Genomic DNA, 25,073 nt, shown 5'->3' on the forward strand with positions numbered 1-25,073 from the left:
CCTCCCCCACCACCGCCACCGCCGCCACCACCACCACCACCGCCTTGCCTCCCACCACCACCACCAGCGTCACCGCCACCAACCGCTCCCCCACGATTTTCCCCTCTTCATGTAGCTGCATCTCCTCCTCCCTTTTCTTTTCTTTTCTTCTTTTCCTTTTTCTTTTCACTTAAAGTTGCTTTGCAAAATATACACAAAAGATGAGTTTCCAAACATACTTGCCTTCACAAAATGCCCATTCACTCAAAGCCATTTGCCATTTCTCCCAAAGTTGAATCAATCGGGCCATAAGTTGTGGTAAGTGGATTATAATAGCAAGTGGTGTCAATTAAAAGTAACGATTCACTGCAATGTTCAATTAATAATACAAGTTGAACCTAGGTAGAATCTAGAACCGTCGTGAAACCTGCAACAAAATAGATTTCAAGTTTCAGAGTATGCACGAAAGATTCTAAGTTAAAAAAAAAAAAGTAAGGATTTTTTTTTCCAATAGGAAAATTCTAGATATCATATAAAATCTGTACGGAATTTGAATCTGAAACTTGAAATCATTCACCCTTACTCAAATGGACAAAAGGGTGGACATCGATCTACATGCATGTTTTGGTGTCACGCGCACTCTTAAATGAGGTAGGTGCACGTAAAATCTGGGTCGCATGCTTTCGGAGCAAGCAAAGATTGGATGGCATCATCCATCCTTTAAGAAGGTCTCAAACCCATTTGCCGGGACGGCAAGACTGGCAAGACTGAAAAGCGTCTACATTGCTTGGTACGACCTGGAGAAGCGTCTCCACAGAAGATCTAAATTCTAATGCTATGACCAGGTCCTCTGACACTTCTCTGCCGGCGATTAGCAGCGATGAACAAGGACTGTTTCCTGGAAAATGCAGGTTTTACAGAAACCAAACAGCATCATATTCACACAAAAGTTCATGGGTTTTGCAATTACACGAGATATCATAACCCCATCGAACTGTCATCACTTATATCGGATCATTCATACAAAGGCACGCTTCAATTTTCGCCGTCACTCGAATTCATTTCACATGATTTCAAAGAGATGGGTCGCTGTTCTATATTCAAAGCACCTTGTCGACATGGAGTGACCACACATCTTTATGGGATCGATAGGGACATATATGCAACGACCTCACAATTAGTATTATAAAGTCAGAAGAGCGAAATTCTCTAATCGAAACTCAATCAGTCTTTCGCTTCAGAATCATAGATGGACCAACAAAGTTGGTTCAGCATCGACTGTCTCTAGTTTCCAAAAAAAGATTCAATGAGGAGGTTTCGGGGGACGCATATTGGAGATGAGATCCACACGATGTATAAGAACCAGATGATCCTTTGCATCAAAATGTGAAAATAGCAAAGAAACTAGACTCTCTCTGTTTCAATCAATCTCGATTAGGAGACCTTCATTCCAGCAAAAATCCGGATTCACAACAGCATCCAGTGCAATCGACAGAGTCTTGCAGTAGCCACGAAATCTATATAGATAGATATAACTTCATATCGTCAATGTCACATCTATTAACAATTAAAGAAGGTGCATCAGCAGGTCATTTCCTGCTTCAGACCTCAGTCAACTCAATAAAGCTATTCACATTTTCTCATCGGAAGCAACAAACAAGAGTACCCTCTAATTGCCTTCAGAACTAGACTACTGGCTAACAAGCTTAAACCTTGATTCCCTTCTCTTTCTGGGTAATTCAGCTTTGGCGCAGAAACCATACCTTTGACGAATTCCACCGTTTTTATCCAAAAGCAGACTTCAACAACTCGAGAACTTGGCTCATAACTGGCCTCTCCCTCGAATGCTCGCTAGTGCACACACACGCAATGTTGAAGCACTCCTCCACCGTAGCTTTCACCAGGCTATCCCTGGAAACGGCCGCATCGATCATCTCCATCTGCCGGTTCTCAGCCACCATGTGCCGAGCCCACACGGTCAGCCCGACCTCCTTTCCCCTATCCACCACTGGTAAATTGGGCCTCCGACCGGTCGCAATCTCCAGCATCAGAATACCAAAGCTATACACATCGGCCTTCACAGTGGCCGCCGTGAACCCTTCCTTATACTCCGGCGGCATATACCCCATGGTCCCGGCGAATTGCGTGGACACGTGGGACTGCGAGGCCTCGATGGTCCTCGCCAGCCCGAAATCCGCGATGTGCGCCTCGAAATCCGCGTCCAATAGCACATTGCTCGCCTTGATGTCTCTGTGAATGATGGGCGTCGGCAATCCGTGCATATACGCCAATCCACTGGCCACGCCCTTGATTATCTTCATCCTAGTGTCCCAGGGCAGGGGCAGCCTCTCGCCCGAGTTCCTCGACCACGAAAGCTCGCTGTTCTCCGACATGGTGTCGTACAGCCACTGGTCGAGGCTCCCCTTCTCAATGAACTCGTAGACCAAAACCCTATCCGAATTCAACATACAGTAGCCAAGAATCTTGACGATGTTGGGGTGCTGAAGCTTACCCAAGGTCTCCATCTCGGCCTGGAACTCGCGGAACCCCTGGAAGGCGTCGGGCTCGAGCTTCTTGATGGCGACGGTGCGGCCGCCGCCGCCGTCGGCGAGGATGGCCTTGTAGACGAGGCCGAAGCCGCCGTCGCCGATGATCTTCTTGGGGTGGAAGTTCTTGGTGGCCTTGCGGAGCTCATCCATGGTGATCTTGATCTTGGAGTCGAAGGAGGCGTTCTGCTCGACGGCGGTGGCGGCGAGCTCCTCATCCGGGTTGGAGATCGAGCGGGTCCGGTTGCGGGCCTCGCGGGCGCGGTCCAGCCTGCGGCGGCGGCGGCTGCAGGCGTAGGCGAGGAGGACGAAGAAGAGGGAGACGCCGACGAAGCTCGCGGCCGCGGCGACGACTGCCTGGAGGTTACCGTTCATGACAGTGAGAGAGGATTCGGGAGCTATGGCTAGATTACGGAAATGGGTTTGAGGAGGAGGAGGAGGAGAGAGAAGTGGACTGAGTATAGAGAGAGAGAGTGGGGGTGGGGAGGAGGAGGAGGAAGAAGAAGAAGAGGAAGAGGGAGGAGAGCCGCCGTGAACGGGGGTTGCTGCTGCTTCATGGAAGATGAGTCATTCCAGTCGGACTGGGATGAACTAGTCAACGGTCATCTCTACTTGTACTGTACGTTTGATTGATTGTTGACTCTAATGCAACTTCCCCAGTCTTTTTTTTCTTTTGTTTTCCCTTTTCTCAATTTCGTTTCCATCAGCAATGCGTGTTGGCCCTTTGAAAAAGTGCTGGTCCTTCGCTAGCGACCGCAGGATCTTTCGGCTTTCCAGGCAGCATCCTGGAAGCAGGGTCAACGTTAGCGTTCGACCGCGCTGCGGGGTCTTACCGTGCTACTTCGTATCTGAACTTTCTCATTTATTCTATAACATCCGTGGATTATTGATAAATGTTCGACACGTTCATACCTGTTTACCTTTGAAAAAGTGTTCGTCTTTTGCTAGTCACCAGCAGGATTTCTTGTTTCTTGTTTTTCAAACGACATCCGTAAAATGGGGTTGATGTTAGTATTTGACCACGTTGCGGGGTTGATGTTAATATTTGACCACGTTACGGGATCTTTGAACTTTTTAATTTTATTTAATGAGATTAATGAACTATTGATAAATGTTTAATGCGATTATACACATTTGACCCTTGGCTAACGATGGCAAAATTTCTCATTTTTCCATATAGCATCCAAGAGACAGGGTAAGTGTTAATGTCGACCAAGCTCTTATCGTGGAGAGTCGATGTGTGCAAAATTGTTTCCAAACTTTTTAAGAGTTAATATCATGAAAAACTCTAAACAAGTACATTTGTGATAATTTTAGCTTAAACAAAATCTTAAATCGATACACCTATAACAAATTTATCCTTCATTATTATTGAGTTAAATAACGGTTAATGAGTATATCGATTTAAGATTTTACCCAATTGATAGTTTTTTTTGTTGTATTAATCTAATTTAATGAAAGTAATAGAGAGTAAAATAGTCATTAATGTTTGAAGTTTTTTAGGACGTGAATAATAACAATTTTATTCTAAAAATCAATTTATATCTATAAATAAATATTCCCCAGATGAGTTTCAGAGCAAAAATAAGCGCTTGATGATCATATAAAATTTATATTCTCGAAATAGAAATTTGTTTGATAATTATGAAATTTCTCTCTCCATGGTGGGAGGCGATTGCAGGCGATCAGAGGCAGGTTGCCGACGTTCGGTAATAGGCGTCCAACGACCTATGTCCAACGACCTATGTCCAACAATTGGCGTTTGGCAGCGGCTGGCCGTTGTAAGATGTTCGTTGTCTAGTAGTGGGCGTCCCGCGTGTGCACATCCAGTGTTTAGCGACCGCCCATGGGAGGCGGTTTGCGGACGAATGATAGGCAACCAACAACGGGCGGCCTACGTCAAGCTACTAATGGCCGATAACGAGTGATTTGTTGGGGAGCAAGTTGGGGCAAGTTGGGGCAAGTGGGCAATCAGGTAGCCGTGAGAAAGAGTAATGAAAAGAGTCTTTATTTTTCACTTTTGTTCTAGAAATAAAAAAATTAGAATAATTTTACTTTTCATTTCTATTCTAGATATATTTATTGAGTAAATATTTGTTTCGAAATAGAAAAATGAAATTGCGCTTTATCAAACAGATTTTTATTTCAAACATATTCTCAATAACTAAAAATAGAAAAACAAAGAAAAATAGAATTATTATCATGTGCACCTTTAGTAGTCAAAAAAATAATTTGAAGTAAAATTGTTACAAGTATATCGGTTTTGAAATTTTTCATGACATTTACCGATTTTTTAATTTATTTGATGCAATCTCTTAATAATTGATAAATATTCAATGTAATCCTTTATTTTGCTCCAATGACAAACTAGATATTATTTGATGGTGCGAATTATTATACTAGATTTTAAAAAGAATTTCTCACTTGGATTATCCTTGTGTAACTTTTTATAAGCCACATGAGCAAATTTCATTAATTGGAATTAACAAAAGAGCGACATTAAACATTTTCGGATAATCTATGGACTAGTTCAAAAACTTACTAGCAGTTCGAGAACCATATTGAATAAATTATAAGTTCATGGGAACATTACACATTGAGGCAAAATTCATGAATTGTCGTGTCATTTTCCCATTAAGATATACCATAGAATAAGTCAATTTTAATGTGATATAATTATTTAATTGTATCAATTCATTTGATGTGACTACGATTTGAGAAATGATAAGAGTGTTAACATGGCGCGATCCACATAATATGATCAAACAACATATTAACAAGTCTAACATGGTTGCATGACCATCTACCGACACGAGCTTGACAAAAAAACAAACTCAATGTGTTGTAAAATTTATTTACAAATTGTAATAACTGTCACCGCATCATCAAATCAATTTTTCTTTAAAAAAGAAAAAGAAAAATATCCATGGTCAATATAATACCATCGATTTAAAATCTTAGAAACAAATGACATGGAACAAAGAAGTATTTAAATAATAATATATAAACAGGTTACATAACAATCACGTTCACACTAATTTTTTAGTTTGAATGGGTCGTATGAATCGATTGCATGTTTGGTTAGTCCAACGGAACACGACGTGATCATTAATCACGCCTCACAGGTCACCGGTCGGCACGAAACTGACCCGAGCACAGTTAGCGTCGATCTGAATCGACCGAAACTTCTCATGACCTACGAGTTATGTTAGCATGTCGCATTAGGAGTCGTCACTTCTAAAGTAGTCGAAGCAACAGTAGCCCACTAGCTACCGCGTATGGGCTCAAAGGTCACTTTGGGCCCAAACAAGAGTCGGTAAACAAAACTCCCAAAAGGGCCGCAAAGCCCATCGGGCAACACGAGATGTCCCAAGGTCGAGGAAGCAATGGAGCTCCCATGGAGTAGTCGAGCCCAAAAAAACTTGATCCACAAGTCCAACACTCAATATCATGTCGTGGAGGCCCGTGGGCTGTAGGGCAAGCTCTCGAAAGTTTCGCTAGCCCATCGGAAAAGAGAGGCGAATCGAGTATAAGCTTGAGTAGCTAGCTAAGGCCCGTAAAGAAAACAATCTTCCACCGAATTGGTAGCGCAAAAGCTCTTTTGAATTTGCTTGATTTTAATGGCAGTTTATGGGATCTTATGTCTAATTATCCTCGGTATCGAGTAAAGTTTCTTGGACCCCCAAAAAGAAAAATTATGTTGGGAAATTGCACAGGACTTGGCCGCAAAATTCCACGTCGGTCGGAAATCAAACTGGTTCGAAGTTAAAAAAGACGTGCAATTGTAATCTGAAATTCTTGCTTTGGTCTTTTTTCTGCTTTTGTGAAACTTTATGTTGTTTATCTTCTATCTGTGCAACACTTATAGCATCATCCTTTCACATCAACGTGGTCGAGCGTGTTGATGATGGATGTAATTATGCATCACGGACGATGAGGTACTCCGTCATGCAAATTGCAATGACGAGGGATTTGATTGCACAGTCGACATAAATTAGATGACTAATATGGAATATCCTCCAAACTGTCCTTGGATTCCTAGTTTTTTAGATGCCGGCTCATGGGGTTTGAGTTTGATTTTTTATTTTCTTTTTTAACCTCGAAGAATGCTTCCAGCATTTATTGAATACCCAACAAAGGTTAATCATAAATTTGGAGAAGTTATTGCTAAATTTAGAGTGGAGCAGCGTATTTACATTTGGAACAGTATTTTTCCCGTATAAACATAACTTGAACCACAAGTAAAGGGATTACGTACTTGTGGCATGCTTGGAACATCGCAACATCCAAAGTTTGCAGAAGCTATCGCTATCAATATTACGAATAATTATTCCAATCGAATAAAGAAACTTCTATTATCAAGGCATTTATGTTATTTTTATCAAGGCGTGGTCAAAATTAAACCTTGGTTAGTTAAACGTATTTTATTATTTGTTATGGTGGATGATTCGCAAGGGGCCGTACGAAGAGGAATGCATTTTCTTTTAATGAGAAACATTTCATTTTTTTTATGGTGACCACTAAAATAATGTGATGAATTTTGTACAATCCTTTTTAATTAATTTCAGTGGTTGAATCAATGCCCTCCAATATTCCTCATGGGCATTTTTTAATAAAGAGAGGGAGGATTACCATATATTAAAAAGGGGAAAAGACAAAAATAAAATTATTATCTAGATGTTAGTACGTCCTTAAATTGCCACATCTAAATTCTATGGTATAAATTTGAGATAATTGAGATGCGACATATAAAAATAGGGAATCCCGCAATCATGTCAATCAACTAAAATTGCTTGACAGGCGGGGAGGGGGGTGATCCTCATCGGAGCTTTTAGACTCCTGGATTTTGGTGAGGTGTAATCTTAACCGATTATCTAAGATCCTCGACACGTCCCGGTTAAAGGTGATCATAAATTAGGGGGCGCGGGGGGCACAGGGGCACAGGGAAAATGAAAAAGGTGGTAATAAGCTGGAGGGATTTTACTTTAATTTCCTCCTTTTATGTCGTTTGAAAATTTCGGGAAGCACAGTCTGTTGCCATTTCCAGAGCACCACCTTCACTTTCTCTCTCCTTCCCTTTTTCAAAATCCCAGAACTCTCTCACCAGCTCACGCACCGAAAAACCAAGAATCACCTCCTCCCTCTCTCTCTCTCTCTTTTCTCTGTGTGGCTGCTTCAGTGTGGAGTGGGGCGCTTTGGATTGGGGCGTTGGAATTCGAATTGGGAATCGGAGGATGAGCGCTGGCGGGCGCCGAATCTGCGCTCCCTCGCCGGCCTAGAGGAGGCGTCGTGCCTGGACGGAGCCGGTGATCCCTTTCTTCCCCTCCATGGCCAAGCGCGTGTACGAAGCCTGGAAGGCTAAAAACGTGAGTGCTCTGCGCTCTCCCGACTCTCCTCGCTCGCTTCTTCTTGGGTTCTTGTCCCCGTGCTCGCAATTAGGTCGAGATGCGCGAGTTCTCTTTCCTTTCTGGGCGCGTGCGGATTTTTTCTTTTTTTTTTGGGTGGGGAGGGATTAGGTCTTCGCGTGCCGTTTCGAGTCCGCTCGTTGCGGGAGCGCTCGCGTCCTTGATGTTGCTTTTCTTTTGTATTTGAGGGAAATGGCGGGGGGGTGGGTGGTGTTTGATTTTGGCTTTGTGGGTGGCTGAATGCTTTCGAGATGATGATGCTGCTCCGAGAAACAGTGGGGGAGCTCTAGGTGCTGATGTGACTTGTCTTAGTGATAGTGGGATGGGTTCTGTTTTAGCTGAGAATTGGAGGAAAGGGGAAGAGACGGATATTCCTGGTTCTTCGTTCCCTTCTGGCTTCTGGCTGTGTCTTGTTACGGTAGATGAATTGGTATTGAGACGATGCCGGTGTAGTGCCGATACGGTTTTGCTGGATGGAGAGGATGAAGAGAGTAACCGGAAAATGGTGGAGAGGTTGTGGATCATTCACCGTAATTGTAAAATTCCTTTTCTTTCATTTTTTAAGTTAGCCTCTGGATGTTCCTTGACATTTATTACAGTCACCCTACATAGGAAGGAGGCAGGATTACAGCATAATCCTACTCTTAATAATGGACAATGTTGGGTCTAGCCAGTCACTCAGACTGTTTTGTAGAATTGCGCTAGGAAAGGTTACCTTTTGTTGCTATAGCTGTTAAAATTTTACTTGTATTTGGATAAGTTGCCCAAATGTCTTTGGTTATATTGAAGCTGACGGTTCAGGAATCGTCTCTTAGCAGCACATTACAGCTTGCAAATATTTCTTGTGTAGCTAGGCTGGGACCATGTTTTAGAATGAAAAAGGTGATTGGCACTCGATTCAAGCATTTGTAATGCTTCTTTCTGGTTTCCCAGAAACAATTTCCTGTGTACATCTGTTTTATTATCTCGCTGTGTTTTTCCACTCCTTTCTCCTCTTCTAATGCCCCAGGTAACTTAAATAAAGCTGCATTTCTGGACCTTTCTTCTTAAGCTACTCTAGATTAGGAGCCTTAGTCTAGACATGGTTGGATGCCAGTTGCTCGGATCTTAGAGAAGGTGTGCCCATTTTACCAGAACCAAACACTTTTTGTTTGTCAGGGACCTTTAATCAGTGTTCTGCAGTTACTTTGTGCCAGTAGCAAACTATTAATATGAAAAAAGCTCCTGCATAACAGGTGTATTGGCAAGGTCTAGAGAGTTCTCAGGTGGTTTGCTGTTGGTGGTCTGTAATCTATGTGATATAGAGGAAGTGGTCAGCTGTAATTTTGCAGTACTTGGGATTCTGAAGCCACTTGACACAAGCGTGGTTTTTCAATTATCTGTTAAAAATTGGACAAGGACAAAAGGAACGATTCAGACTGACCTTGCCATTACGATCAACAAAGCTTCTTTAGCTTCGGAAATTGTTTGCTCTTCCAAAAATCCTTTCAAAATTATAATTACATTAAGACAGGCATCATCATCCAAAATTTAACAATCTTTTTTTTTTTTCCCCGTTTTCAAAATTTAGGAGGGAGAGTAATTGGTAAGAACTAAAAGTTGGCCTAAAGCCAAAAATTCTGAGTTACCTTTTTCATGATTCTGAAGGGGGTCTTCTAGAAAGAATTAGTGAAGTCATGAAGTATTCTGTAAACTTAACAGCGTTTTCTTTTTCCTCTAGACTTTAGATTATGGGAAGATGAGGTTATGGGTGCAAACTAGTAAACGTGCTTTTACAAATTGATAATAAGCAATGGATATTTGCATTGATGCCGGAAAGAAATAACATAAGCGGAAAATATTTGGGGGGCATGCATATGCATTAATCTAGCTCTTTGTGAGCTTCACGCAGTTCTCAAAATTATTGTGCAATTCCTAGGGTTTGCTTGTCTTTTTTCTCCTTCCCCAGTCATCCATGCTGGACATCGGTACACTTTTGACTGGAAAACCATGTCTAGTGTTACTGCTATGAAGTCTGACCAATTGCCAACAGGAAGTTGTGATCAGCTATGGACTTTATTCTGGTGCAAAAATTGGTGGGTCATCATTGTTGACAGTCATATAACTAAACTTGTCAAAATGGATTATAGACGCATTTCTTAACCCATATTTGATGGGCTAGATTGTTACATGGGTTAGTTATGCTTAGTAAATGAGTTATAAATGGGTTTAGGCTCAACTCTAAGGGTCATAAATGGGTTTAATATAGGTGTTAAATGGGTTCACAATTTATTAAGACTCAACCCATCTTTATGAATCTCCCTCGATCTCGCGCTCGCTTACTTTGTACTTTCACCTTAGTTTTTTTTTTTTTTTTTTGGGTAAGTACTTTCACCTTAGTTTGGGTGTGAATTTTCCTAGAAGTGTTTTAGTAATATGGATCGGGGTGGGTATGAGTCATTAGATTTGTATTGCATGAAAATATGTCAAAATAAGTTAAATGGGTTAGTTTAGGTTGAAGCATTTTGACCCAAACCAGACCAGACTCACTGGTTTGATAGGTCTATATATAGCTACCACCTAGTGAGGCCGCCTTTGTCTCTAATTGTTGCTTAGAATGGAGTTTTGTGGAACTTGGGACTTGTGATTATGTGGAGAGGCTGACTAATCCTAGCATTTTATCAAGACCACAGATGTTATAACTAAGATGAAAAAAGAAGGCAAGTAATTATGTACACACATGCATATGTACTTCTCTCTTTCTTGACTCTTTTTGGAGAAGACATGTGCATATCTTTCATAAAACTACTGGGCTTGCAGTCACCTGCCTTGTGTATGGGGGTGGGGGTAGGCTGTGAGAATTGCAAAATATTGAGGAAGTACCCATGTTATCTCAAAAATATCCAGATTTTCACTGGAGAAGTAGACATGGCATCTGCTGGCAAATCCTGGGTTGTCTTGGTTTGTTCTTGCAACTTAAAGCAGAAGGGCTTTTGTGCATAGAATCTTATGAACAGAAACTCTCTTAGAGCCCCTTGACAGAAGTCTGATGCTAGTTAAAAGGGGCACGATGTATGTAGCAATAAAGAATTTAAGTTGATAGGAGTGTTGCAACACCTTCTCAGCAAGCAGCAACTACAATTACTAAACAGACTAAAAGCTTAGCAGCACTCACTATCCCTATGTTGGCAACTTATTTTATTAGAGCTGCTGTTTGAGTGGCGAAAATATGGGAACTTTGTGGATCTAAAGGGGGGAGGGACTATTGAAAGATTTATATTGACATATTTAGATGTAGTTTATGTTTGGGATGTTTCAATTGTGTTCATTGGTAATTTGCTTTAGCACCTATGAATCGGACCAACTTATTGACATTGACTAGCCTTCGTAGTTGTAAGTGTTGTCTCAGCCCTCTAAGTAGCTGATTGGCACCAAGGCCATGATTCTTTCTGCTTTAATCATCAGGTGCATGTTATTGTTCGATTATGCAAGCTGTTATTAGTCAGCAGAAATTTTATTGAGTGCATTGGCGGTGACTGTTAAGCATGAAATCTTGGGCAGGATTCCTAATTAGAGGAGGCATCTCTACACTGGTACTTGGACAGAATCGATGTTTAGGTTTTTTAGCTGCCATGTCTCCTGTCTGCAAAAGGGAAAAGAAAAAAGAAAAAAGAAAGATAAAAAAGGAGTAGTTTTGCCCATGTGGGCACAGGCATATGCCCCTGTTATTCCCTAAAAGTTGGCACCAGCATGTCAGGTTTATGTAGTTTTACAACTAAAATATTTCTCCTTGTTATTCATTTCCTCCTTGTGCGAATATATATATATTTTAAATTATCTCTAGCCAGGTTTTTAGATTGAGGTGCGAGCTTTCATTCTTGAGCTAAGTTGTGATGTTGCTGGACTTTATAGTACTCGTGCAACATGCTATTTTATTGCTTTGGAAAATTTTTCTATTGATATTTAGTGTTTTTCTGTTTTCCTCTCTTCTGGGTTATGCAGAGGTTCATTCTTGGTGGGAGGTTGATATTTGGACCAGATGCGAGGTCATTACTTGTGACATTAGCACTTATTATAGCTCCAATAGTCATCTTTTGCATATTTGTTGCGAGGCATCTTCGCCATGAATTTTCTCCACACAATGCTGGATATGCAGTGCTGGTGGTAGCAATTGTCTTCACAATCTACGTGAGTCTCTCTGCCTGAACCTGGCACTTAAGATTACAGAACCATTCCATCTGATTGCTTTGTACTGTTTCAATAGTTCCATGTAGACCATGAGTGTAGAACGAGATTACTCTGAAGATGTTTCCTGCCCAATTACTGGGTCGGGAGGCTACTTTACTTTCTTTAAACGCAGTGTTGATGGCCATCATTATACTTGGACGTTTGATTCTCTTTTATCATGAATTATATGTCTGTAGTTCAGTTTGTGAGTAGATTATATAGCTATGGAAGGAGAAAATATGACGACATCCTTCCTCTTGTTTCCATCATCTATTGAAAAATGGCCCTCTGAATGGGCTCTATTATCCAACCAAAAAAAAAAAAATGTGTGTTCACCTCTGTATCCTTTTATGTCTCTCAATTCTTCTTGGTACTTAAGATTTTTTTTTACATAAATTTTTGTTATGCCTATTATGGTTAGTTGAGACATTTCTTATTGTAATTGCAAAGTTGATTTTGATAGGTGTTGCTGCTTCTTTTTCTTACCTCAGCCCGGGATCCTGGTATAGTCCCCCGGAATGCACATCCACCGGAAGAAGTATTTCACTTTGACCACTCAGCATCGGTTCAAATTGGGGGAAGACAAACGCCTAGCCTTCAGTTTCCTCGCACGAAAGATGTTGAGGTCAATGGTGTTAGTGTGAGAGTGAAGTACTGTGATACGTGCATGCTGTATCGACCTACTCGTTGTTCTCATTGCTCTATCTGTGACAACTGCGTTGAGCGTTTCGATCATCATTGCCCTTGGGTGGGCCAATGCATTGGATTGGTATGCTATTGTGAACTTGGGGCTTTTGTATGTTCTTCATATGCCTCTTGGTTGTGGTTAATGCTGATAATCAGTCACACTTTTTAAAATTATGCTTGCCTAACTGATTGTTGCCTTTTTACTGCTGCAGCGCAACTACCGTTTCTTCTTCATGTTTGTATCTTCAGCAACTCTTCTGTGTATCTATGTTTTTGCGATGTCGGCTTTCTACATTAAGGTTCTGATGGATAAACATCACGGTACAGTTTGGAAGGCAATGAAGGAGTCACCTGCCTCTGTCATACTTATGGCTTACTGTTTTATTTCTCTATGGTTTGTCGGTGGACTCACGGGCTTCCATTTGTATCTTATAGGGACAAATCAAGTAAGTCCCATGCACCTTTTATACAATCTGAGAGGGATCATGTCATTTAATTGGCTCTCTCTGCACATTATTTCTTAGCTCCTTTAGTTCCATCTCTTGGATTGAATTGGTGCTGTTAAATTTTTCTTTAAATATTTCTTCATTCACCATTATTCCTTATGTTTGCTCTCATCTTATGTCTTATTTCTGGTTACAAGCTGTTCGGTTTCCAGCACTATAGCTGGGATAGTATACTTTCTTGGTTTTGTTATACCAAAAAATACCCTGAAGTAATGTCTTTTGTTTGAATGTGACTATAATAGACTAGCAAATCAGTGAAGCGTGAAAAGAACTTCTAGTATTGTCATATTTTTTAATCATAGAGGGGCTGAGTAGTCATTCCTTTTTGAAGTATTGGATAGTTTATCTGCTATGGAATTTGAAAGTCTGAAGGTTCAATGAAGAATTAGGGTGTCCTTTATGATTTGTTTTATGGTGAATTTCTGTGTAGAAAACTAAGTTTTCTGCAGTCCATCATTCGCGATATTAGGAAGGATTCGATATTTTTGCTGATGTGATGTATTAAATATCTTTAGCCTGAACGAGACTTTGGTGCATATTTTCCATTGCGATTAAGGCCCTGACAAATCTTTTCTTACGAGCACTTCCATGCATCCTTTGATCTTTCGTTGCAACTCTTTAAGGCTGCCTTTCTCTGTTTCTGAAAAGGATTTATTGGCCATTTGCTTGTAAATTAAGATGTCTAACTTCATACCCGTGCGAACATGATTTCAGCTTCTAAATAGTGCTTTCTTCTGATTAATCAAAAAACACTTGATTTTCCAGACAACATATGAGAATTTCCGGTACAGATCAGAAAACAGGTTAAATGCCTATGATCGAGGGTGCGTCAGTAATTTTCTTGAAGTCTTCTGCACGGAGGTAAAGCCGTCAAGGAACAATTTCCGAGCTTTTGTCCAAGAAGAGGTGCACAGACCTGTTTTACCCAGTGAACGAGGAGCAGAATCAGAGATGGAAGATTTAGGCGCAAATCCACGCCCAAAGGTGGAGGATGATGATTTGGACATTGGTGAAGATCTTCTCAAAATCTCCCAGCGTCGCAATATCGAACTCGATCAAGATGTTCAAAGTAGAGGAAGCAATGGAACTCCAGAAAATAGTATGATGGTGGACTCCCCTATGGCTTCAGGTCATCGAGCTCCAACCATTAAATCTGAAAATCGGCACTCAAGTTATGTGAGAAGTGGGAGTTGGGAAATTGCACCTGATGTCCTTGTGAATTCCACATTCGCGGAGAGAAGCTACACTCCCTCAAGCGAAACACGCTTGTAATTGGGTGTCTAGGATTGGATTGAAACCAAAATGAAACTCTGACCTCAAGTTGAAATTTGGCATCTTTCTGGAGCAGTCATTTCAGGTCTGAATTCTGATATTTAGCTCCCTTTTGTTTCAGTTCTTTTTGTGTGCTATATATCTTCCTCTGAGCAGTTCAATAGGAATGTTTGAATAGTGTCTTCTCGATTTGTTGCTTTCTCCTGGCACATTTGTCTGCCCCCGCAGATTAAATTTGTATTGCTGGCTATATTGCTTCTGTATATAACCAGTGTTCTAGGCACTTGAAATCTGTGCTTTCTATCTGTCCAGACTGCTCAGTTGCATTCTCCATTTTTGTCCGATGCCAAACTAGACTTGCACTCTCTCGCTCTTGGTTGAAGATAAAAAGCTGGGCAATGGTTTTGGTAAATGTTAGAACTCAAAGGCCATCTTTTGACTTGCATTGCTTATTAGCAGGGATCAACTTTGGAATGTTCAAATTTGTCTTTGCACGACCTCAAATGAGTATTTTCCCGATCCACACTCGCGATCATATGATGGAAAGGTTGCAGAAGCAAATCGCTTCATACACTGAATGTTGCTTCTTGATCTCTTTAGTCGGTGATTGCAGCTTTGGTTGGAATTCCTCGAAGAATTGGTATCACCATGTTCACTTTTAGGTCTTGCTTTGATATTCGGCAATAGTGCGATAACATGTTGAACGTGGCCAGGCGTTATAGCAAAAACCTGGAATTGTTGGGGCAATTCCGAGAAAGCTTATTCGTTCCATGAGGCTTACAGATTTTATATGTTTCTTTAGTGTATAAGCGGTTCATAGCTTCGGGTTCATCCCTTGATCATTTGCTCCCTTCCCATTAACGTTGGAGCTATACAAGCTTATAGATTTGAGGATTTGGTACTACACCATTGAAGATTTTCGCTCCTTCACATATCGTACATTAATGAAGTTACATACGCAAGTGTTATAATGAAATTGTTTCTCCTATACACTAACCCAGGAAAATGTAGAGGCGCTATCTTTAAAGTACATCTGAAATCTGATTCATGGCATGCGTAATATCGATCGGCTGTCGCTTTTTCAATGAATCAACTCAAAGATGGATCAACAGGATGCGTTGATATTACACCTTTGATTGAGCGGAAAAGACAGTCTGTAACTAGAGATGATGAAGACTCTGGCTCGTTCGGTTTGGGCCTAGTTTGTGCATTAATTTAGCCTAAAAATGGAAAAAGTGTGAGCTTTCTTGGATCTCATTCTCGGTTTTCAGGTACCTTGCACCTCTCTAAAAGGATACACGGAAATGAAACATCACCCTTGTATCTGGTATCTTTGAACGGATGTGAATAATCTGAGGAATTTCTTAACCAATCCAATCTTATCGTGTTCAGCTTTGTTTTAGCTACCGAGTCCAACGGGAGTGCCGGATGCTGAAACATGACAGGCTTGTTGTATTGGTCACAGTTTAAGTTAAAATAGGTACCATCAAACATAATTTAACACCTAGTTCTAGATGCTTAAGACCCAATTATCATCCACAAATAGACAAATCTTTCTTTGCTGTTGTTAGGTTGTGGTCATATAGTTATCCAGTATCTTCGAGAGGATATGAATAATTTGAAAAACTTGTTACCCAATCTAGTATTCGGTTTTGTTTTGGCTACCAAGTTCAACTTAAGTGCCAAACACTAAAACATGACTGGCTTGTTATAATGGTAACAGATTTGCTTGCTGTTGCACCAGGGGCTGTTGCAGCAGGCGCCAAAGCATGGGTGTTTTGTATCCATTGAGCAAAGGCGGATTGTAATTGTATAGCGGTATCAGAAAACATATCTTAGGGTCGCCCTAAAGCGCTGATGGTATCATTATGCATATCCGGCCCGAGGAAACCTTTGCATGCCTCCGTTACCTTTTGGGAGGCCTATGCCCCATAGAAATTGTCTACCCAACTGTCCCTTGGCCCGTAAGTCCTGACACAAGGTTAGAATTCTAACTCTTCTAGACTGGTATCTCATTGATGGCTCGGGCCCCCCTAGAAGGAGGCCTTCTTTGCCTTCCACTTAAGCTGAGTTAAAATAGGGACAATTAAACATTATTGAACACCTAGTGCTAGAAGCTGAAGACCCAATATTAATCCATAAAGTAACAATCTTTCTGTGCTGGAGTTAGGTCGTGGTCATTTCTCAATCATCTAACCGAGGCAAAGGCCCTCCTCAGATTCTGCCTACTTTTTCTCAAATCTTGGAACCTGTCATCTTTGGTTTCCCGAAACGTAGCATCCCGCGACCTGACCAAACCTCTATCCTTGACCTAACTCCTAACCACTAGACATCATTTGGCGCTTTCCTAGGCCACGATTAGAGACTCCCCTTGGTGAAATAATTCATCGTCCAAATGTCAGATGCAGCCTTCAATGACGAACAAGATCATGAGAGACAAATTCCATAGATTAAAAAAAACATAAAGATACCATTTGATCACGTCAATCAAGTAACCATGGGAACGTGGGCTTTCCGGGCTTTCCGACAGTATGAACTAACTCACTTCCTTGTCGGTGAAGCAACAGCTTTGAGTTATGCCAATTGTTTATTCAAGATTTAATCTGTAGAGCATCTTTCGTTGTTCGTCCCGTTTTAGACTTCTCAAAGGGTAAATTCTTTTCATACGACTGTGAACTAGCACTAAGCACATCCTTTTTATCTGTCCATATATAGAGAATCATTACAAATAAGTCAATTATTTATCTGTTAGCGTGCACCCTTTTTCATATTTTAATGACAACCCTCTAAGCGAATGAGGCACTTTGCATCCACCTAGGCGTCATCATCATCATAACGCGTTTCCTCCGCCCAACATATATCCATTCCAAAACTTGAGCCGCATCATCCATGTCTACAGCATAATCAAAGTACTCCTGAAAATTCGAAACTACGAGCATGCTATCTGAACACGAACTCCGTCATCGATTCCCGCGCACACCACTGAGCAAAGACCACGTCCAAAGACAAGGAGGATCCACCTTAGCAGAAAAGGTAGGTAAACCACCAATTGACCCACCACGACCCTCCATCGAGCCTCACCGGCAAATTCGAAATTCCACCCTTTCGAAGTCGCAAGGCGCACAGTTTTAAGCACGTGTTCCGATGGCTCTTGGCCAACGACGACTCGACACGTCGATGCCTTTTTTTGGCGCGATCCCATGGGAGTTTGCCTAACTTTCTTAGATGTTTCTCGGCCCGACCCCTAGATTCTGACGAGTCCATTAGCAATGTCGTCTGTCGTCCATCTGAGGATTATTATTAGCACAACACGTGGTGATATGGGTCGGTTTGGATCGACCTCGGGCATCTGACCTGGTCCCCAAGGCTAACGTAAGCTTTACTTCAGCAGCCGTGTGGCATCATGATTTCGGCGACAGAATGGCCGTGCATTTCGGGACAGGAAGTGGACAAGAAAAATTGGGGTAGCTGTGCTTACCTATCTATTCACACTCCAAATCGTTTCGAGTTTAGAGATAATAAAAAAATTGAATGGAGACACGTTATTCATCTACAGTTGGGATAAATAGCATCATTAGTTTAATCAATCCGGAAAAAAAGGTGTGTGGTGGCACTCGTGGGGGATATCGATAGTCAGTATAGGAAGCATTTTGACATGCAAAATGCATGAGAATAGGGTTGTTTCATGAGATTAGTATTAGCATTTCGGGAATTCACTTACTTAAACAAAATGCCAATCTGGCATAGTTAAAGGGTTATTTTCGTGAAAGGGGGCTGACTCGTTTATCACACGACAAGGATTGGTCTTATGCAGATTGACTCGCTTGATCTTGTTGAGATACAAATTGACTTTGATTAAGTTGTTAGCATGTCATTTTTAAGTACTGTGCTATTAAACATGTTTTAACATCCTTAATATTGGCATCATATGACTTTTTTACCCAAAAGAATTATATAAAATAGCACACATACTAAGAAAATAAGAGAAAATTGAAACATATTTGAGGATGCAAACGTTTAGAACATCATAATCAAGAAAGCTTTGAACTTTTGTTTTAAGTTTTGATGTGGAAGTGATCTTATGTCTTCATTCTATTGTGAAGCACGCGAATGCGGGTCAATGTGTTGTGTGGACATAATTGTTAAATGTGTGTATCATGTGGTGTTCGTCTCCGTGATGCATTCCATAATGGTACTATTCATATCATCTCATGTGAAATGCTTAATTAGATGCGTCATATTTATGTGAGGGAGATCGACACTTTAATTTAACATTGTTGTGTTCGAATTAGCTAACCTAATATGCCCTTCTTTTGACAGTACCATTAACATGACACGACTCGAATTGCCAAACCAACAGCCATGAATGCCTCCGACTTCTCCACTTCCTTACACATACCTCATTATATAGATTAAAATATAATCATCACTACAAATTTTTAAGTTTTTTTCTTTTTCTAATTTGGGCACAGTCAAAAAATCTTTCAAAGCCATTAATCAGTTGGTTGATCGTTAACATAAAGGTGTAAAAATTTATAAATCACTGTCAACCGTTTCAAAACTTAAACTATTGGATTACATGATGATTTAATATTCAAATATTCCAACAAAAGTAATCTTCTTTTAATAGGCACGTGTTGGTATCCGACCAATCTCCATTTAAATTTGGTAGTCTTGCTCATCTCACGCAAATTGGAGAATTACTGGAGGCATATGATCCATGTTCTTGAAAGTGGCCCCAAGAAATTGCGCTGAGGTTGGTGCGATTCGAATTTACGTGTCGATTGAGGTGGACGAGTGCGTTCTTCACTTGAGCAATGACCCCCCCAAAAGGAGCTTGTATCTTATTAAAGGGGCGTCTTCAACTGGAGACTCGTGGTGTGAACAGGACATGCATCGTGTGAGTTGCTGACCAAAGCTTCTCCTTTAAAAAAGCTAGCATGTCGCCACACGTTTCCCATTTTGCTAATTTGCCAAGGCACTCGATCCCCCTCTTTTTTCCCTTTTTCTTTTTTAAATACTTTAAGACCGACATGATCGTTAAAAGGGCGATGTTCAATTCTAAAAAATCGGTTGTGGTCCAAAAGTTCCCATCTTCCCAAGGGAGAGAATTCGACTCGTGATTTTTGTCTAAGATGGACCCACACGTTACATCGTTGAGTCCATTTCGTCAGCACGTATCTCATTCTCCTCGTCCACTACTTTGGACCTACGAAGGCCCTTTTAATGTGCTGGGTACACACCGACGAACGGGTCGCCGTCGAAAAAGCGAATCATGGGACCCGTCAAATCTAGCGGCTCTTGTGGGTCAAGCTATCCATTGTATGTGCCTCATTCTGATTCTAAGGAGCTCTTGTCGAGCGGAAAGAAGAGCAAATGGTTAAATTTATGTGCTGCGCGAGCACGACTTATCGAGTGGAAAGAAGAGCAAATGGTTAAATTTATGTGCACAGTCACAGACAAAGTACACTAAAATCATTTAGACGGGAAATTAACATAAATGATTCTTCAATTTTGATTCAATGTACAATATAATTTCTCAACTTTTAATTTATTCAACATAATCTCTTAATTTCAATTTAATGTACAATATAATTATTAGACTTTTAGTATATGTTTTATTTAATCTCTAAAATGTTCAATGTTATCCATAATCTTAAATTAATGAAAATAACATTGAATATTTTCATAAATTTCATGGACTACATTGAATGTATACCAAAAATTTAAAGATCACATTGAATGAATTAAGAATTCAGGGTTTCGATTGGATCTTTGGTTATAATTCTGGGATCATTTGTGTTGTTATCCATATAATTAGGTTGAGCAAGACCTAAAAAGTGCAATATATTATAAAGAATAAGAAAATAGGACACTAGCTGAAACAAATCCCGATGACTAAAAAAAGTCTTTGCGTGTAAAAGTAGTGTCCACGGGAAAAAAACATCATCCTCATCCCGAAAGAGTACTAAACAATGCTCTGAAAACCGTCAGCCCCCCTCCAAAAGAATGATTCTAAATAGAAATTAAAAATAAAAAACCCGAATTTCAACTGGTTGATGAATGGTAATGACTTGAATCCGATGACGGCGGCGGCTCAGAGTCTTCCCCGCCGCTTCCCTGGTCGTGCGGGGGCCGCGGCGGCGGAGGCCGGAAGTATCCTAACGGGGGCTGCTGAGGGAAAAACAGAGGAACTGAAGAAGAAAACGAAGAAGCGCCGCCAAAACCAGATGATGACGAAGACCCGTATAAATCTGATGAAGGAAAAGAAGGAGGCGGCGGCGGCGGCTGCGGCGGAGATGAAGAAGGCAATGATAACGACGAGTGTGAAGAAGCCATCTGCGAAGAATACATCATTTGCTCCATCAAGCTCGCCGGTTGATGATGATTATGCCCTTGAAGAAGCTGAGAGTACTCCCAGTAGTCCCCCAAATTGAAGCCTTCAGATCCTCTAGGATATAGCGGGACCGCCCCCGCATACGGAGGAGCTAGCTGACCCGCCGCTATCGCCGGAGGAGCGGAGCCGGCGGCGAGGGTCGCGGCGGCGGCGGCAGGGGAACCGTAAGTCGGGACGTTGGGCGGGATGACTCTGACGTTTTCAGGGAAGTTGAGCTTGGCACGGTTGCCACGGAACCGGAGGGCGGCCTCGTCGTACGCCCGGGCGGCGGCCTCCGCCGTGTCGAAGGTTCCTAGCCAGACCCTTGCGGCTTTTTGGGGGTCGCGGATCTCCGCCGCCCATTTCCCCCACGGCCTCTGCCTCACTCCCCTGTATCTCCTCCTCCTCTCTCCGCCCTCATAGGGCGGCGGGCCCGCTCCAGAAGGTGGCGGCGGGACGTTGGAGGTGGCGGCGACAGTCCTTGCCTGGAGTCCTGTATAGAGAAAGGACATACGCGTTTTCGTCACCGGCAATTCTCGGAAGCTCACGTTCTACGTGAGGCAGAGGCACTTTTTTAATTTTAAAAAAGAAACGTGGGAATATTAATCTAATAGTTAAAAAAAAATTAAAATAATAAAGATATACACTCGTCATTACATTATTTTTAATATCATCTATGTCGGAATAATGGTTAGTATCGTCGTATTTAGTATAATGAACTACAACTATTTTGTTATCTTATCATATACACACCTTAATGGTTTATATTTCTTGAAAAATCAAACCGAATCAAGTAGATGACACCTCTAATTATGGCATATTGACATTTTTGTTAATCACAATATTAATTATCCCATAACTCAATTCCACTTTCAAAGCAAAGATGAGCACTCGGCTCAATTTAATTCTTGTTTATCATCCTGAAAAAGACCAGTTCTTGAAATGCACCAATGTTCCGTTAGAATCTATAAATGAATAAAGATAAAAAAAAGCTATCTAATTACATCGTGATAGCATTATCCTACCTAGAAGTCTTCAAATGTATTGCACCCTTGAAGATATTATAGTGTTTCAATTTTAAGATCGGTGTATCATCTCATTAATCGATAGGGAATATAATTTAATACCGTTGTATAGATGTCATGTCTAAATCTTTTATTTTCTTCCATCGAAATAAAAGAATGGCTACAAAAGAAGATGATCATGACTAGCCAACGCATGCAAAGTTAGAAAACCTAGAGATGGCCTTCTTAGCTCATCGCTAGAAAAGTGGTTGGATAAAACAAAGTAATCGCTTCATGCCATACTAAATACAATATATAGGTTCATATAAGTATGATATGAAAGCAGGGGAAGTAAATGAGCCCTGTAGCATATACTGAAACTTAGCGTTTAGGGTTTAGAAAATGGCGAAAACCCAGGTCCAAGCAAACCCTAGCCCTCAAAGATGAAGGATGAACACAAAAACAAAGGAAAGAAAGAAAAAAGAAGAAGAAGAATTAGTGATGAGAACTGCTAGATCCATCTAAGAAGTATCTATACAAGCATCATTGATCTTATGATAAGTTGCTTAGATTTTAGGGTAAACCTCAAAATCCAAGCAAACCCTAGTTCTCAAAGACGAAAGATGAACACAAAAGCAATGGAAAGAAATAAAGAAAAAAGAAGAAGAATTAGTGATGAGGATTGCTAGATCCATCTAAGGAAGTATCTATACGAACATCGTTGATCTTATGATAAGTTGCTTAGATTTTAGGGGTAAACCTCAAGATCCAAACAAACCCTAGCAAAGACTGAACACAAAAGCGATGAGAGATGATGAAAGATGAACACAAAATCTTGCAATGGAAACCTCAAGAAAACAAACCCTAGTTCTTAAAAACAAAAGCAATGGAAAGAAAAGAATTAGTGATGAGGATTGCTAGATCCATCTAAGGAAGTATTTATACGAACATCATTGATCTTATGATAAGTTGCTTAGATTTTAGGGGTAAACCTCTGAGATCCAAGCAAACCCTAGCTCTCAAAGATGAAAGATGAAAGATGAACACAAATGGAATGAAAGAAAGAAAAAATAAGAATTAGCGATGAAGATTGCTAGATCCATCTAAGGAAAAATTTACACGAACATCATTGATCTTATGATAAGTTGCTTAGCTTTTAGGGTAAATCTTGAGATCCAAGCAAACCCTAACGCTCAAAGATGAAAGATGAACACAAAAAAAAAAAGAAAAAAAAAAGAAAGAAAAAGAAAAGAAGAATAATTAGTGAACAGGATCGCTAGATCCATCCAAGGAAGTATTATACAAAGATCTAATGATAAGTCCCTTGGATTTTAGGGGTAAACCTTTAGCCATTCCACTACTCTGAGAATCAAAATAAGAAGTTTTTTTGTTTGTGGATAATAATAGAGTATTTAACAGATAGAAAAAAAGAAATTATTTGTTCTATTTATGAAATAGTCAGTGGAGAAATCATTGCCTACGTATATGTATAAATGAGATTTTACTCATGTTATCAAGATCTAAATCTTAAAACTGCATGGGCAAATAGCTTTCTCCATTAACGGTGGGTATATAAATAATGACTTTCGTCTCTGTCTTTTCTCTCTGTTGAAACGCTTGATGCTAATCATTTCTTTAGTAATTATTAAGAAAATAGAGGATTAGATGGAGGAGGAGGAAAGATAGAATGAGGGACGAACCAGGTAAGGAAGCGGAAATAGCAGAGGTTTCTCTTAATGTAACACTGCCACCATAGATCCCATAGTAATCCCTCTGACTTAAAGGAGGCTCGGCCAAAAATTGTGATGAACTCCCTGCTTCGTCACGCTCTCTCTTTTGCCCAATATAAGTCCATGGAAGCTGTGATGAGCTGCCGGCCGACGCCGAATCGTAAGCCAATGAAGGAGCCAATGTCGATTGGTAAGTTCCTCCATGCTGACCGCCTCTGGTCCCCGTGACAACGTGCGTTAGAGCCGACACTATCGCCGACGTCTCTCCGGGGGGACAGTATGGCGAGTACATCGGCATGACCGCCTCTTCCATCAGCTGCGTTTGCTGCTGGTTCAGAAGTCGGTGCTGCACCGGCGGTGGTTGCGTCTCCTCCTCCTCCTCCTCCTCATCACCCGCGGCCTCTGCGGCGGGCGGATGGGCCACGTACTCGCCTCTGCTCCGACGGTGCGCCACTTTTATAATGAGCGCGCATGAACATGCGACGCTTTCCGCCAAAAAGGATTCAATTATGAAGAGGAAAAAGAGAGGGCTTGCTTGATTTACAGAGATACTCCTCTTTGTCGCTACAGAGCGAAGAGAGAAGACCCCCTTTCCTTCTTGGGTTTCCGGCGAATGTATTTTTCTTTATATGAAGGGGACTGTTGTCGGCTTCATTCAGCCGCCATTGCTACAGGATTAGTCGAGAGGCTCCTCCCTTTCAATTGAATTTATAAAGATTCATGCATGCGTGCCCCTTTCTCTCTCTCTTTCTCTGTGCAAAGGGGAGCAGGACAAAAGTGGAAAAGATCAGAATAAGAAGATGCCGCCTTATGCGTGTTCACACCGGTTTGACCGAGTAGTCGCCAGGGCTAATCGAGGGAAGGGAACTTGCTTGCGGTTGAATTTTTCTCTCTCCTTTTTAAGTGATTTGCTGCTCGGTCCAATACACATCATTTAGGACATGTCCGTGTGTTATGAATTTTCTTATTTTTCTTTTGAAATAACGAGACCCTTTAAAAGGTGATCGACTTGAATTCTTACTTATTTTTTGAAATGACTAGAGTCTTTTAAAAAGTTATCTATTTGATTAGACAGTCATATTTAATTACATCTATATTAAATTAATGACACTAGGAATCCTTGTGTAATGGTTAGCAATGGAGGAATTTGTGTTCAAATTGACCTCTTTTTCTTTAACGTATGGGAATGAGTTGGACGGATGCACACGTGGCTCACCGTCGGTGCTTGCGGGTGTGAATATGATTGGGGAGGAGTCCACCCGATTGGAAAAATGGGCCTGCGAAGAAAGTTAAAGTACGACTTGGGCTCTGTTTAAATTATATATTTTTTACCAAATTCGAAAAGGTTACGTAAAAAAAAAA

At 41.0% G+C, this 25,073-nt stretch overlaps 3 protein-coding genes across 4 annotated transcripts; 1 reads left to right on the plus strand and 2 right to left on the minus strand.

Annotated features, from left to right (window-relative positions):
• Nucleotides 1–201: 201 nt before the first annotated feature.
• Nucleotides 202–3,199, minus strand: LOC104450832 (phytosulfokine receptor 2). Of its 2 annotated transcripts, none has more exons than XM_039314796.1 (2): nucleotides 1,743–3,199; nucleotides 202–406 (listed from the first exon to the last, which is right to left on the minus strand). In XM_039314796.1, exon 1 carries the CDS (start codon nucleotides 2,898–2,900, stop codon nucleotides 1,764–1,766), a length of 1,137 nt encoding a protein of 378 aa, XP_039170730.1. In that variant the 5' UTR covers nucleotides 2,901–3,199; the 3' UTR covers nucleotides 202–406; nucleotides 1,743–1,763. The 2 variants fall into 2 exon arrangements, with proteins under 2 accessions (XP_039170730.1, XP_039170729.1); XM_039314795.1 differs by lacking the exon at nucleotides 202–406 and adding an exon at nucleotides 1,185–1,496.
• A 4,321-nt stretch (nucleotides 3,200–7,520) lies between these two features.
• On the plus strand, nucleotides 7,521–14,952 carry LOC104450833 (protein S-acyltransferase 8). Its single transcript, XM_010065536.3, has 5 exons — nucleotides 7,521–7,891; nucleotides 11,912–12,097; nucleotides 12,600–12,905; nucleotides 13,036–13,269; nucleotides 14,095–14,952. The coding sequence occupies exons 1-5, from the start codon at nucleotides 7,853–7,855 to the stop codon at nucleotides 14,599–14,601; spliced, it is 1,272 nt and encodes a 423-aa protein (XP_010063838.1). The 5' UTR covers nucleotides 7,521–7,852; the 3' UTR covers nucleotides 14,602–14,952.
• Nucleotides 14,953–20,430: 5,478 nt separating this feature from the next.
• LOC104450834 (ethylene-responsive transcription factor ABR1) lies at nucleotides 20,431–24,438 on the minus strand. Its single transcript, XM_010065537.3, has 2 exons — nucleotides 23,682–24,438; nucleotides 20,431–21,470 (listed from the first exon to the last, which is right to left on the minus strand). The coding sequence occupies exons 1-2, from the start codon at nucleotides 24,022–24,024 to the stop codon at nucleotides 20,650–20,652; spliced, it is 1,164 nt and encodes a 387-aa protein (XP_010063839.2). The 5' UTR covers nucleotides 24,025–24,438; the 3' UTR covers nucleotides 20,431–20,649.
• Between the last annotated feature and the right edge of the window lie 635 nt (nucleotides 24,439–25,073).

Source organism: Eucalyptus grandis, chromosome 6, assembly GCF_016545825.1.
Source record: "Eucalyptus grandis isolate ANBG69807.140 chromosome 6, ASM1654582v1, whole genome shotgun sequence".
Lineage (NCBI taxonomy): Eukaryota > Viridiplantae > Streptophyta > Magnoliopsida > Myrtales > Myrtaceae > Eucalyptus > Eucalyptus grandis.

Bases quoted from the DNA above. Each gene is read 5' to 3' on its own strand.
- LOC104450834 (XM_010065537.3), bottom strand. From the start codon at position 24,024: ATGGAAGAGGCGGTCATGCCGATGTACTCGCCATACTGTCCCCCCGGA. The intron at 21,471-23,681 runs GTTCGTCCCTCA...TTCTCTATACAG, and splicing joins TATTTCCGCTTCCTTACCTG to GACTCCAGGCAAGGACTGTC.
- LOC104450832 (XM_039314796.1), bottom strand. From the start codon at position 2,900: ATGAACGGTAACCTCCAGGCAGTCGTCGCCGCGGCCGCGAGCTTCGTC.
- LOC104450833 (XM_010065536.3), top strand. From the start codon at position 7,853: ATGGCCAAGCGCGTGTACGAAGCCTGGAAGGCTAAAAAC. The intron at 7,892-11,911 runs GTGAGTGCTCTG...TGGGTTATGCAG, and splicing joins AAGCCTGGAAGGCTAAAAAC to AGGTTCATTCTTGGTGGGAG. The intron at 12,906-13,035 runs GTATGCTATTGT...TTACTGCTGCAG, and splicing joins TGGGCCAATGCATTGGATTG to CGCAACTACCGTTTCTTCTT.